Source organism: Triturus cristatus, chromosome 9 (genome assembly GCF_964204655.1).
Source record: "Triturus cristatus chromosome 9, aTriCri1.1, whole genome shotgun sequence".
NCBI lineage: Eukaryota > Metazoa > Chordata > Amphibia > Caudata > Salamandridae > Triturus > Triturus cristatus.
The window spans coordinates 447,078,624-447,094,753 of record NC_140592.1 but is presented as its reverse complement, the minus strand read 5'-3'; the positions used below and the strand labels follow the sequence as shown (position 1 = coordinate 447,094,753).

Below are 16,130 nucleotides of genomic sequence, written 5' to 3'. Positions count from 1 at the left end.
TGACGAGCCCTGGACGAGCACCTGCGCGCCATGAGTGGTACGTAACCTGTTAATACGTTTTTGGCAGTCTATGCGGCACCCCCTTACACTCACCTACTCCCTGCTGACGAGAGGCAACTACCTCGAAACACATGTCCAGGGATGGCTAATGGGACACTTACTTTCTCATAACACTGTGGCACAGGCGTACTCGCCGTCGCCACTACATGGACCATAGTTCCTTGGGGCAACTTGCTAGTAAGACGAGCAGAGTGCGGCCAATGGGATGTGTTGTATTGAGGCTCCCTTGAGCCATTGGGCTGACGAGCCCTGGACCGGCACCTGCGCGGCATGAGTGGTACGTTACCTGTTAATACGTTTTTGGCAGTCTACGCGGCACCCCCTTACACTCACCTACTCCCTGCTGACGAGAGGCAACTACCTCGAAACACGTGTCCAGGGATGGCTAATGCAACACTTACTTTCTTATAACACTGTGGCACAGGCGTACTCGCCGTCGCCACTACATGGACCATAGTTCCTTGGAGCAACTTGCTGGTAAGACGAGCAGAGTGCGGCCAATTGGATGTGTTGTATTGAGGCTCCCTTGAGCCATTGGGCTGACGAGCCCTGGACCAGCACCTGCGCGCCATGAGTGGTACGTTACCTGTTAATATGTTTTTGGCAGTCTACGCGGCACCCTCTTACACTCACCTACTCCCTGCTGACGAGAGGCAACTACCTCGAAACACGTGTCCAGGGATGACTAATGCGACACTTACTTTCTTATAACACTGTGGCACAGGCGTACTCGCCGTCGCCACTACATGGACCATAGTTCCTTGGGGCAACTTGCTGGTAAGACGAGCAGAGTGCGGCCAATTGGATGTGTTGTATTGAGGCTCTCTTGAGCCATTGGGCTGACGAGCCCTGGACCAGCACCTGCGCGCCATGAGTGGTACGTTACCTGTTAATACGTTTTTGGCAGTCTATGCGGCACCCCCTTACACTCACCTACTCCCTGCTGACGAGAGGCAACTACCTCGAAACATGTGTCCAGGGATGGCTAATGCGACACTTACTTTCTTATAACAGTGTGGCACAGGCGTACTCGCCGTCGCCACTACATGGACCATAGTTCCTTGGGGCAACTTGCTGGTAAGACGAGCAGTTTACGGCCAATTGGATGTGTTTAACCAAAGATGTATTGGGAGTTCTTATATAAGCTGATAACTGGTTAAGCAGGGAACCATATATTTTAAGAAAAAAATAAAAATACCTACGAGTATACCACGGTCAATCCTTTATTCTGGGGTACTTGTGGTACCATTAAAATCATGTGTTCGGGTTCTTTTGAACATAATTTTATTCAAATATACCCTCATATAAGTGCCAACATATTTCGGCCCACGTTGATAGCCCTATCGGGTCTGGGGCCTTCGTCAGGGCGTTGTATTTCTGTTCCTTAATTTAAGGTCCCTGCCTTGTCTTTACGCATATACTTCATGCATACCACTCATGAGGCCTAATGCACTCACCTATAATTCTTGTACTCAAACTCCAGTAGGTTTTCTACTGGTGGATGCTTGATAGCATCACGCAGGAATCGTATGTCTAGGTGGCGTCCTGTAGTCACACATTCGTCAAGGATTCGCCACCGCTTGTCCACCTACTGGACACACCGCCTACTGGACACACCGCCTGCCGTCAGCAGCAAACTTGTCTTGTTCTCTGAATGGTTCTCCAACAGCCGTGATTCATCCTGTGTTCAGGCTGTTCTCGAATGGGAGCTATTTGTTGCTGAATGATCAAGTTTGCTGCAGAATGAAACCGGGTATCGCTTATCTAGTGACGGTTCATTCCATCGTGACTTGTACACAAGTACTGTTTCCACCTGCCGACACAGTTAGGGAGACAGCGCTATGGCCTTCGATAAATGTGGCCTACAGACAGTTTGATTCTCTGGGTAAACCGAAAGACATGCTTTTTTAAAAGGATGTGGCCTTAACATCAGCCAGAGAAACGTTTGATCTCCAGGTTGCAAGGTCCTCACCTGAGATACAGACACTACTCCCCACTAACTTCCTGCTGCATTTTGGGGAGCTGGTCCATTGTATCTTTAACATGTGTGATATGAATAGTAATAGAGCACCTTTTTAAATGTATCGGCTCTGGACTGGTTAGCACCTTTCAGAAGATTTTCAGAGTTATTCCAACTTTCATACACTCCATGTTGGGAAGTGTTTTTGGAGGGCTCCTTGTCCCGCTGCTTGTGGCAGGAATTCTGGTTTTATTTTAACTGCTCTGCAGTGGGCAGCCTACTTCAACTTCAAATGGAGACAGCACTGCTTGTGCTGCGTTGCCTTGAGCAATCGAGCCACCTTCCCCTAGTGCCTTGAGACCCTCGCGGGTGAGTAGCTGCGCTTTACCAACCCTGATTGATTGATTGATTGATTGATTGATTGATTGATTGTGAGCGCATGATACACTGCTTCGGCACACCTTGGCTTCAAGAACTGAACTAGCATTAGTTCTTATCCTTCAGGCGTGTTTGGCTTGACTGCATACAACCTGTCTTCTGCTGTCTGCATTGCAGCCACAAATGCGTCCTGGATATATGTCTCGGATCAGAATTAGTTGCGACACCGGACATTGAGGAACCTTAAAGGCCTATGCTTATAGTTGTCCCCAGCGTATTCCATTGTTTATAAATGCATTCCTAGAGTCACCCTGGGATGCTTCAACTCCTAGTGATGGGAACAACGGATATGCAGAAAACTCATGAGATACAGCGCCTCCCTCAGAGGCTGCTGTTGGTACTGGATGTAATCACCTTTAATCCATTAACATGCTACGAGGTACGCCTCTGGGAGCGTCATCTGTGGTAATGGGTAACAGTAATGTTGCTTCTACCACTCGGAACACATAAACGATTGGCTTTTTCAATGTGGGAATAATTTGGCTCATTTATTTTTATCAAAATGAACCAAAACAGCTTTTTGCTTTCTTCTTCTAAGGACCATGGCTTTGTGAGTGTTTGGGATCACAAATGGTATAATGACTTAAAGGCTTTTAAATTTATATTCAACATAAAAAGACAATCGGTGCACCAACGCATCAATGATATCACTATTACGAATCTGTATCCAAAGTTTGTTTTTCAAGTTCTTTTTATATTGGAAAAACATATTAAGCAACATGAAGGGTAGACCAGCCAATGCGTTTCGTCTAATACAATGGACTTCTTCAGGGTTGTGGAACAACAAATATATACATACACAAATACATTCATTCCCAATACAACTGACAAACAGTTGATTTATGACAGTACTAATAGGAAGGATGCTCATCATGCCACAAAATTCTTTTAACCAATATTGTCCAATATGAAGAGAACAAGAACAACCCACTAAAACAACATAAGAATAAAAAGTTACACAAAAAACAAAATATACAAATTCACAAACACGAGTACAATAATATGATCTAAGGCACTCCCTGTTCCCTACAGTGTTTTTATCTACAAAAGAGGAGGCCATGGAGGAAGATGAGTGCTGCAACCAAGGAAAGTATGCTTCAAAGACGTGATTTTTCTCCACAAGTTTGAACCAGAAGTGTGTTTTGTGTAATAAGGGTGATAAAAGAAGAAGAGGAAGAGAAAACTAAATATTATAGATAACCATGAGAGAAAGATGACCTATATCTACTCGTGGTTTAGAAGAAGGGGAGAATATATAATGATAAAACTGTGAACCATGAGTAGACGATTGTCCAAATGAACGACAGGGTAGAGCCCAAAGAGTGGTAAACGCCCCAAATTAGGGTGACCTCCATTACCCACTGAAAGCAAATTTGTCTCAAAATAAGGGGCCAAATTCAATCTGTGGTAAAAGCAGATGACCGGAAACCAGACCGTTCAATGGCTCCAATTTAAGTCTATTAAAATAGATGTTACAAAATATGATGTCTCTCAATAATCATCATTTACAGTATGTTGAGCCATGGCACACTAGTGATAAATACCTGGTAATACCGTCTACTCACATAAGTAGATTCTAGCCCACACAGAAACTTGTGTCGGCACTGCGCTGGACTGAAACCATACAGTGCTATATATATATAATACCAGCCAACTACTGAATGTATACATTTTATGTTATTCCATCTGTTATCTCATGCCATCAAAGCACTGCTGAATGACATTATCTACAATTACTCTTGGAGACCATAATGTTATCTGAAATGTTCTTTCAGTGAAATCAATCACCAGAATACCACTGTATGTCTGATGTACTGGTATAATTCTTTTGTATACCACTGCAATATTGATGTTTTTTTGGTTTCTGTCCAATATTGAAGTAATTCTTTTTATCTGGATGTTGGCGTTGTTAAGAGAGTAGTATGACTGGGACGTGTATTTGAATGCCTGTATATATGGTTGAGTGCAGTTAGTGTGATTGGGTGCCTGTGCCATTTCTTATTGTGTTGGGGGAAGCTCATCTTCCTTTGTTCCTGTGGGAACTTGAAAAACAACATACATTATTGCTTTGATGTTGCTCATGTTGCTTTGAATTTTGGTATACTTACTTCAAATTAATATTTAAAGGACAAATATTGGTTATTGAGAAAAATCCTTTTTAATATGTTGAATAAATTGAATATATATTTCTACTACCTTTCTTGGTCTACCATTTAGTATTTTTGCTTTCTGTCTGATTCATTTCCTCCTTCTCCTCCCTGGACTTAAAATCACTTTCCGGCTCATGCAAGACGCTTTGCGCTTTCATTTATCTCTAGGCAGGTGATTCTCCTTCCCGGGGGGGGGGGGGGGAGCTGTCTTTATATAGTTTACCTGAGTTGTGGCCCTGCAGTGTGAGAAGCAAGCCAGTCCTCAATCATAGACAATCTTGTAATTTTCACACCATTCCTAGTTACACCTATGGATGGAATCATAACTCCTAAAATAGCTAATACTATCTGCCACAAACCACGCTTCACTCGCTCCAAAACAACATCATCACTCTTTCCATTCACACAATAGACCCTAGTGAACACTAACACTAAATAAGAAGAATCCACCCAATTATGAGGCAAATTAAAATAGTCTTACCACACACACATTAAAGCCCTTTCAAAATTACTTCTTCACCAACCTGAAAATCTCCACTAACAACAAAACTTCTTTCAGACTCACTCTCACCCACACATTCTATTTACTTAACTCTGATAGGTTCATGATGCACAATACACACTTACTTCCTCTCATGTTCCATCCTCAATCTTAATTGGAAATTAAAATGTCAAAATTCTTCCTAAGACTTAAGCTTTTCTCTTATCTTCTTCTCATCTTTCCAATCTCTTACAATTTCCATTCCTCTCCTATTATACTGCATAACAACCTCATGCTCCTCTTTACTCAAAATGCACACATCACGTGTTCCTATTTAGTCGTATTAGTGTTAAAGCTAGTTTTTGCTAATGCATTGTGAAATTGGCCATATTTTACCCTAAGTTCAGCATTTTCAGAAACAGAAAGAAGTTTCAGCAAAACGTTGAAGTTCAACACATATTACAATAGAAACTCATGTTTATTAATTATACTAACAAACAAATTACGAGACAATTCATAATAAACTAGAAGCTGTAAATAAGTTGCACTATGGGTGGGCATAACTGGTGTAAATCTCTCTAGCATAATTACTCGTAATTACAGCAAAATCACTTGCAATTATGCATAATTGTATGAGAATGGTAATCTAGCAATTAGCGCTATTTTCTTAGTGCAAAATGCACTCTTGTGTCCAAAATGGGCCAGAGGATGCATTTTATGCTAAGTAAACAGCACTAAATACTACAGGATACGAACAGCAGTAGCCAGCAGCCACTTGCTCTCTCTTAGTTCATTATTCCTGTGCCTCTGTAGTAGGAGCTTTGCCCCAAATTACTCTTAATTACTCAAACTAGCTTAATTGTGTATTTTCAGTAATTTCATATCACAAGAGAAATGCATAATTGCTGGATTTACTCTGATTAATCCAGCACAATTAAAGCTTCTACCAGATCTAACCTTCACACGCAGAAGAAGGGATGAAAGTACACATCAAGCAATTCTTAATCCCCGTTATATCCACATACTAGCCCAATATTTTAGTATAGATATTATCATGAAATCCACTAACTAGGCTTTTCCTATTTGTCAATTCATTCCATCCAACTCTGTTATGTACTGTAGTTAATTCAACCTCTGTGGAGTATATCTCATGGGTGAAATAACTAAAACTATTGGCATCATTATCAAGCAGGTCAAAACAACAATTATACAACATTTGCTATAAGACATTTCTATTGGGATCAAAAACAAAAAGGAACATGAAACTTTAAAAATCAGAACAGAATAGAACATATTCATCTTTTTAACAATAATCAAAACAGACTTTTTTCAGCTCTTTTGTTCAGTTCACACAGTTCATATTCTCAAACCCTTTCTTTATCAGGATTCTTTCTTCAAATTCAAAACTGATTTAATCACTGTCATACTTTTCTCTCAGATTTCAAGGTGACTCTTCTTCTTGCTCGTTTTCAAAAATAAATTGACAACAGTTAATTGAACTACAGATCTCTGATTCAGATTCGTCTTCTCCAGACACAGATGCTAGATACGCCCATTCAGGTCAATTATACTTTCTGTTTGGAATTCTCTTTCTCCATGGTCTTAAGGCAAAAAGCATCTCACACTCACTGTTCTCTGAGTCCATTAATTACTTCAGGTTCTTTGATTGACTTTAACCTTTCATTCTGCCAGTGCTTTCGTTTGCAGGTTCTCTTTACTGCCTTTGGTGTCTCACATTTTGCATCTTCTCTTGTGACTACTGCTGAACATTCTTCACTTACTGTGAACTGTTCTCTCCCACTGTGGGTTCCTGAGACTTACATTTTCAACTGGAGCCTTTCACTGGTCAGAACAGAGACCATTTCTTCTTGCAGCCACTCATGCCTTTGTAACAGCTTTTCACTCTGACCCTCAAATTAAAACTAGCAACTTGTACTGGTACATTCACTAAGACTTCAACTGTTTCAAAAGTTGCATCACACCCTCTGGATACACATTGTGAACATGAATTTAACTCTGTGAATTATTGGTTGTTGCTTTCACTTTGTCATCCACCACCATCACTCTTCCTGTGTGAGTGGCATGGATCCGTTGTGGGGCTCCAGCAGACTTTACAGCAGTGTTAGTCACTACCATGACTTGGAAAAAGCCTTTCCACAATTCTTCAAGACTACTTTTGTGGACATGTTTCTTCAGGAGAACCTGATCCCCTGGGTTCAAGGGATGGAACTGAATTTCTTTTGTCGATGCTGTTGTCAAATGCACCAGAAATTGACTTGACCATATCAACCAAAATCTTTCCAGTAATCTAGTATGCTATCATCAATCATTGAAACAAGTGAACTGAAGGAATCTAGGCCAATCTAATTGCTCTGGCCATTAGAACTTTATGGGCCGAGAGAGCAGTCTTTTTATTGGATGTACTTTGAATGCTCATCAAGACAAGAGGAAAAGTGTCTGGCCAATTCAGACTAGTGGATGCAAAATATTTTGCCAACTTATTTTTGATGTTCCAATTCATCCTCTTCACCACACCAGATGAATGAGAAGATTAACTACAATGAAATCTCTGATCAATTTAGAGAGCTGTACAAATCACCTTCAAAATTTAATTTTTAAAATGAGAGCCACGATTCATCCTGTATGATCTCTGAGTTAGGTAGGCCTCGACCCATTTAGAGATTAGCAAACAATCAGTAGAATATCCTTAACACCATTGTAAACTGGCATCTCTACAAAATCTGCTTCAAGTCTTATAAATGGGCCCTCTGATTTGCAAATGTAGTTCATAGGAGCTGCAGTTTTCTTTCCTTGCATATTTCTCTGAGGCATCTCTGACACAAATCTTATGCAACACTTCTGAATTTAGAATTCAACCAATTCTTGTCCAGTGTTCTGGCGATAGCATCCCTCCTCACTTGTGACTGATTATGAAAATATCTGGCCATTGAATTTAACACTGAGTCTGGTAACATATATTTATACTCAGGAGTGATCAGCACATCTTGGTTACTCTTTTTAAAACCCATTGTTTTCAAAATTCTTTTCTCATCCTCTGGCACTTTCCACTGGGGATCCCTCAATTCACTCAAGGAAGTCTTTCCTGAATTCAACAAGAAACAATTTGCATTTTCTGCATCTTCAGCAGAAATCTAATTTGATTCATTTAATTCTTTCTTTTCTGTCATAATTTTCTCATTTTATTTCACAGCTCAAGTCGCAGTTTCTCACTACCTGGTCTGCATATTTATTTGTAAGTGTGACCATATTTATTCTATCCTTATGGGCAGTACACTTGACCACTGCAGTTTATTTGGGCAATTGTATGGGTTCTAACAAATCTAGAATATACAAACTATTCCTGATGGAGTTCTAGAGGATGTCATAAACCTCTTTTTGGCCACAATTGTCCAAAGTCATGGACTACTCCAAACAAAACCATAAAGGATGTCTGTATAGATTATCACATTCAAACTTTCTGCAAGGCAACACGCTTTTGTCAGTGCTGAAGTCACATCAGGCATGTATGATGCTTCAAAAACTTGAGAGATGACACATACTGAATTGGCAGCCTTCAATTCTCCACAATTGTCTCTCAAACAAGAATTATCTGTAAACAGAATCAGATCAGCAAGTTCAAGAGGAATTTCTATAATGTCTGGTTTTGGCTACGTACGTAACTCAGCCATTCATGAAATCTTGCTCTAGTTCATTATCATCATCATCACTTCTACATTGGTCTTCATTGCTGTTTGAGACAGGAAGCAGCGTTACAGGATTCTGAAAACTACACCTTCTGATAGCGATGTTCTCAGAAGCAAATATGATAGGTTCATAACGGGTCAGAGAACAGTTAATCATATGTTAAATGTATGGGCCAGCGAAATCTCACCTGAATGTGGAACAAACCCAATTAGAGTATTTCCCGACACAATTCCTAGACTTTGCTCATTTGCAATGCAAACAGTTGCAACCACTGTCAGACAACCAGGAAGAGCTGTAGCTACCCACCTAAACACAGCTGATAGGTGGGCGGTTGGCCTCATGAAGCCACCATGTTTTTGGGTAAGAACCGATACGATACACCCGCCTCTCTCGTGGCAGAAGAGATAAACCTCTATAATATAACCAGACATTACGAAGGCCGGAGTATTACATAATTTTCACCTCAAAACTGAGAAGGCCTCTAAGTATTTGTCATCAAATGGTACCAGAACTCTAATATCACTGTGGATTAGTTTAAAAAAAGTTTTGCAATCAACCAAATGTTTGGAATCCACTGATGACAGTAGACAACATTTCTCAGAAACATCCTTAACGCATTCTGGGTGTTTGGCAGACCCATCTTCAGAGTTTAAGTAAAGGGTTCTTTAGAGACTTTCTTTGCTCCTTTCTCATTGTGATGACCAGAATCACTTCTTTTTAAACAGTGCTGCATCTTTGTAGGGGAACCATTGTGACCATTGACTGCTAAATGATTCAGTATTGCAATAGTATCACTTTTACAACTTCTTTTGTTCGAGATGCCACTAATAAGTCATATATGTATTGCACCAGAACTCAGTTACAGGGCAACTGCAAACTCTCTTAAGTTTTTCTTTAGCATCTGACTAAAAATCAAAGGATTTTCAGTGTGGCCTTGTTGAATTTGACCCCAGACAAAATCTTTATTTTGGTACTGAAATGCAAAAAGAAATTCACTTTCCTCATGCAGAAGAGCTGAGAAGAACCCTAGGCTTAAGTCGATGACTCTATACCATGCTGCATTTGTTGGAGTCTGGGGCACAATTACTGCCGGATTTGACGCCACCGGACAAAAAGAAAACACTATCTTATATATTTTTAGAGGATCCTGCAATATTCTTCATTTGCCACCTTTTTTTTTATGTCCATCAAGGGAGAATTGCGAGGACTACCAAGCACTTCATGCAGCATACCCAGTTCAATCATTTTTTCAACAAGAGGCTTCATTCCTTTTTCTGCGTCTTTTAAAAGTCTGTATTGTCTCATGCTACGGAAGACTGCACTTTGTTTTAGATTCTTGACATACTTTGCACTGTTATATCAATCCTACTTCTTTTCCTATGAAATTCCATGGTTTAGCCATGTTTTTGTGAGTAAGAGCAGGTCTGAATCGTGGTCATGCTGTAGGTTCCATACATCCGTACACTGTTTGGTAAGCAAGAGGATGTTGAGCATGCATGCAAGTATGGTGCTCTTTGTGAACAGGTGGCTGGTTTGTGTGAATGTGAGTGAGTGAGGTACTGGGTGCCTTTGATAAGGAGTGGTGGGTGTATGGTGTGGCAGTAGGCGCATGAGAACTCTCCCTCCATATTGTGTGGTGCAGTGTTGCAGCAGAGTTGGGGTAAGACCAGGGTTCCTGGCACTGGGCAAGGTCTAGGCATGGACATGCGCAAACGGGCTTGCCTTTGGTGTGCCAGTGACGCAGCCAATGTGTGCAGCCGCCATTCACCAGGACCTGGGGTGGGGGAGAAAAGGGGGTGGTTTGTGGTGTGGATTTATTAAGTCCTACTCGTCTGAGCCCATACCTCCACATCTCACATGGAGGAAAGTTTTTGCAATTTGGCAGGTCTACGCAAGCCTAGATCAGGGATAGATTCTGTTACTTAGGTAAGTGACTACACAGTTTTGCATTGGCAAGCAGGTAATTTTGTGATGGTATTTACATGAGTGACAAATTAAATCTGCTGTTTTTAGTGGGTGCAAATGTTGTTCTTGCACTGATCACATATTCAAAATGCCTGTTTGCCTAATATTAATGACAAATTGTTCAGCCAGTGGTGTAATGCATGTAATCTGGCCTCATATGGGTAATACTACCATGTGATGGGTGATTTTGATGTTATCCTGAAAATAAGTGTTTATAATATATTCTATCAGTGGCAGCCTATATTGTACTTCATAGTGTAAACTTTGACACCCTTGTTTCTTTCTTCCAGGAAAGAGAATCTGTCCTGGGGCGGGACTTGCCCAAATGGAACTGTTTCTGTTCTTTACCACCATACTGCAGAACTTCTCTTTAAAAGCGGCCAGAAATTCTGAGAATATTGATCTCACTCCAGAAATGAGTGGCTTTGTGAGCATCCCACAAGCTTATCAGCTCCACTTAGTTCCACGCATAAATTGAACCATGGTAATGTGGTTCATTTAGAGTTTCCTTCTATAAAAGTGTTTATTCTATCCCAGATGAAAAACAATCTGCCTCATAACAGAGATATCCACAATGTTTTCAAAATATTTTATTGAACTATATGAAAATGATGACTCTACAAACACTACTTACCTAAATTATAGGAAATAAACCAAAGTTTCTTATTTAAACTTTTGTTTATGAACAATAGCATTAACCTGGCTACACAAAAAGTTAAAATAAAAATTATTAGTGTGAGCTACACATGACATATGTTAAAGAAATGTATTATGAAATAACATTACAACCAAACTATTAATAACTGTAGTAAATATATAAATATTAATTGAAATAGATATTCTTTGAGACATAAGAATCAAGTGGCTCTCAAAACAATTTCTGGACATAAGATTGTGTATGTAACTTATGTAATGAACTGTAATCTCCTTTTCTGGGAAATATAATAATCCAAGCACACAAGGAATGGACGTGTAAGAAAATTGCATAATGATAGTGATAGACTTAATAGCAGATGATACCAGGAAATCAAACAATTTTATTTTAGCCAACAGCAATGAGAATGTATAAGCACTATGATTTACAGGTAATAAATGAACATGAAACTGAATCATTCATATTCAAAATATTTTTATATCCAATATAATTTTCCAGAAAATAATTGGGCATTCATAAAGTAGATTGTTTTGTTTTTACACTCATGAGGTGGGAGTTGCAGTTTGTCGACTATCCTGGACACGGACTAAGGTGTCAAGTAAAGGGGCAACCTGGCCTGATATTAAAAGGATCCATGGTGTGTAATCTAACGGGAACCCCCCTTACATATATGGTATATTTACATATGGTGAACTACAGTTTCATGAGATGCATATCATGGTATATTGGCTGTACAAAATCAGAACGCTGTGAAGAAGTTCACGGTGGTGAACATAACATGTTGGTTATGTTGTTTTGTTGTAACAATTGGATCCATATGTCTACTGTATAAGCACAATAATGAAGATATGGAACATTCCACATATTGATTTGGACTCTTTCACATTAGTATTTACTGTAAGTGCACCAATTTAGTTTTTTTTACTATTCATAAAGTCGATGGTGTAATAACCAGCATCATATTTAGAGAGCTGACTTAGTGGAGTCTTAAGTACTTTGCACCTATATAATTTATAAGGAGTCCCTTATGCAATTTTGTAATATATCTAATTAGTTTAGTATAACATGAATGGTAACAAACATTAAAGATTACAAGCCCACATTTCTTTCAACTTTTCATGATTAAAAAATAGAGGAGAGCCCAGAATTTCAAAAACCATTCAGTTTATTCATATTAACAATTCTGCCAATATTTTTTTATACAATTTTGAAGCAATATGACCTCAGTAATTATCAATTTGCAAACAAAATATGAATCTGCAGTTTTAGTCATTGTTAAGATATTAGGAAAAGATTGTAGAATTTCATCACATAAGTTGTTTTATTAATAAAGGTCTGAAATATAAAGTTAACATTTTTGCTTGTAGTTCTGAAGATAAACATTTTATCTTGATACGTTTCATGTAAGTAAAAATAACTACTTAATTCAAAAATTCCTAATCTAATATCCCTTTTAAAATTGACAGAAGGGTTTTCCCAAGAGGAAATAAATTCAGAAAATATAATACCAAACTGAAACAGTAAAGCAAACATTTTCAGAGCCCTCTTAGTCTCTTTAAATTATGAGTATTTTTTTAGCAGCCAGAGTATTAGCCGCAAAATAAAAAAATGAACCACATTTTATTGAGTTAATACTCACCTAGGTGTAGGGGAGATATTTGCAGATATGGAAATATATGTCTATTTATAAAGGCAGAATGATACTTTTGAAAATCTAGAATGCTGATTCTTCCATTAGATTTTGGAGCTTTAAGTTTTTATACTTTATCCTAGGATTTTTATTATTCCAAATACATTTTGAAATTATTGAATCCCAATATGAAAGAATTTTGTGGGAAACTATGGCGGTATCATTGGAAGGACATTTAAAGTCAACAGTGTAATAATGATTTTGACTGCCTTAGTTTTGCCTGACTAGTTGAGATGTAAGGATATTCAGATAGTAATCTTTTATTTTATCTTTGATTTACCTTTGATATTACATTTTGATGATTGATAAAAAGCATTTTGAATAGATTTAGCAAAGATAACGTCAAGATACTTAGTCGACTGGGCAGAAAAGGGGCTGGATATGGTGGCGGTGTCTGCTAGACACCGCCATCCATATTAGCATGGGCAGCGGAGCAGGGCTTTCCATGGCGCCATGGAAACTCATGCAGATTTTGCTTTTGGGGCCCCATTGTGGGCTCAGGGTAATGGGGGGGTGGGGGTGCACATGGAGGGTACCTATGGTACCCCCTACATTGTCACATACAAGGTGGCAGGCACCGCGCGGTGCCTGTCACCTTGTGCACAATGTTCATTCCCAGCATTGTGGCAGGCAGTGCTGTGAGCACCGCCTGCCACAATGCTGGGGATAGAGGATGCCATCGCCACGGTGGCAGTGGCATCCTAATTGCCAGTGCGGGACCGCCGCACCACTGGCGGCTGGTCCCTGCACCGCTAAGGTGGCAGGCGGACTGGAGTCCGCCCGCCATCCTAATAGACCCCTTAATGTTTTTACTCCACCAAACAATGAAAGTATTGTTTAGCATATGAGAGATGCCATATATGTTTAAAAGAAAATTCAAATTGTATTAATATTTAAAAACTCTCTGAAGTTCTAACATATTTGTTAATAGTTTTCAAAATAGAAGCAAAGGAAATGGAGGAATATGAATAAATATCAAAATATAGTCCAAATAAGCAATAGCTTTCAGAGCAACATTCCCTATAGTAATACCTTCAAATTGTATTGAGATACAATAAAAAGGTCAACAAAAAGGGTTCATTGATTAATAGAAGAGGAGAGAAAGGGCATCCTTGTCTCGTACTAGTCTACAACAGAAAGGGGCTAGAAGTAATACCATTAACTAGTACATTCACCTTTGGAGAAATGTAATGCAATGTGGTCAGATTAATGAAATGTGAAATAAAATATAGAATTCCAAAGCTTTAACTAAAAGGTCCGATTCACTTTATTGAAAGCTTTTTCTTCATCTTGTGCAGAAAGGCTAATGGTTTCTTTGAATTAAGTAATTTGAGACAAAATATGATAACTGGTTCTTGTATTATGAGAAAATAAACTCAATTTGACCATGGTGTACAATACTATCCAAAATTGTAGTTAATCTATTAGCTAGAAATGTTTTATACATTTTACAATCAACGTTATTAGTGAGGGACAATATTTAGATACAAGGGCATGGTCTTTATTTGGTTTGGGTAAAACCAACAAAGAGAGCCTCATGAAAAGAAACCAAAACACGGATATTGTTATGAAATTCTTCAGACAATTGCAGAGGATAAGATGCAGAAAGAAAGTTTTAGAAAACTCAGCAGATAAGCCATCTGGTCCTAGAGATTTACCAGAATTAAGGGAACTGATAACAGTGGCATTGTCATCTGAAGTAAATGAAGTATCTAATATAACTTTCTCATGCTTAGAGACAGAAGATGAAAATGTTTCCAAGAATCTAACAACATCATTAGTAGGAATAGTTGGTGGTTTGTCATAATGTTTAGGGTAATGCAACAAAATTTCAGTAAGCATATCTTCAAGTGAAGCCAACAATATACCATCTCATTTTCCACTGGAATGGATTTAATTGTTATCCTTTTTAATGTGTAAATAACAGCAATAGGTTTGTATGATCTATCTAATTTAAAATAAAACCAGGGTTTGAAGTATATAAATATTAACCTGCTCTTTTGCTAAGTATGGATTTGTATTCATGAAAAGTTTTTACAACTCATTTATAATTGTTATTAAACAAAATGTATAATCTTTCAAACCTAGCTATTACTGTTTGTAAATTGCTGATGGAGAAATTAAAGAACTTATTTTTAAAAGCCATAATAGAAAACGCTCTACTTTAAGTAAATGTTTTAAATGTATTCCATTTTGTTATCTTAGAATGGGGTCCAGGTATATTTATAAAAACTCATTGATATCAGACATAATTCGTTTTCTGTTATTAACATACAAACTGTTGTCAGTATTTAATCTTCGTGTAATCAGTAGGGGAACAGAAGAGCTAAATATTTATAGAGGTCCTGTTCCCACGCTCCTCGAAGCATGAACATCAGACATATGAAGGAAATCAGTTCCTCTGTAATGGCAGGTATGTGAAAGGTGTCACAATATGTTTCAAAGTAATTGATGTCGCTGGGGGATCTGAGTTTTCAGATCATAATGCCCTCACACACCTGTTAGGGTGTCATGCTTCATCATAGGGCGCTCTTCGTCGGACCGGCGCTGCAATGTCCAACGGGCCTGGTGGCTTCTTTGACGGAGTTCTTTAGATCTGAGATCGCCATATGTGAAGTGTATATGTGGGCAACAGGTGCGGCATATGTGTTATGGTGCACAAGTGATTATGTCAAAAAAGACTCCATACCTACGAATTTTTTAATTCAGAACAAAGGGTGGGGCTTATATAAAAACAGTGGTGTCACCAACAGGTCCTAAGGTACCTAGGGGGCTAGTAAAAATATTTGGTCGACATGTTTCGTGTCATATGTGCTCCAAAATCGAGCAACACTTCTTCAGGACCAATGTCAGTGAAGGTGATCCCCAGAGGGGAACAACACACCCTAGTTAAGGGTAATGTACCAATTTTGGGTCCCAATGAGGGAACCTAACATGTCTATCCACCTAAATAAAGGGAGACAAAAGGGAAAAAGGACAAAGGACAAAGAAGCGACATGAGTGGATACTGTCCACTGGGAAATCTT

The 16,130-nt window shown here is 38.9% G+C and overlaps 1 protein-coding gene across 2 annotated transcripts in view; it reads left to right on the top strand.

Annotated features, from left to right (window-relative positions):
* Positions 1–16,130, top strand: part of LOC146798112 (cytochrome P450 2G1-like) — a 1,220,160-nt gene that overhangs the window by 606,227 nt on the left and 597,803 nt on the right. Inside the window, exon 9 of one of the 2 annotated variants that reach the window (XM_085625336.1) lies at positions 2,505–2,526. In XM_085625336.1, coding sequence (XP_085481462.1) covers positions 2,505–2,526 — 22 coding nt within the window. Of the gene's footprint in view, positions 1–2,504; positions 2,527–11,049; positions 12,764–16,130 lie in introns of those variants that run through there. The other variant, XM_085625335.1, reaches the window with a different exon arrangement.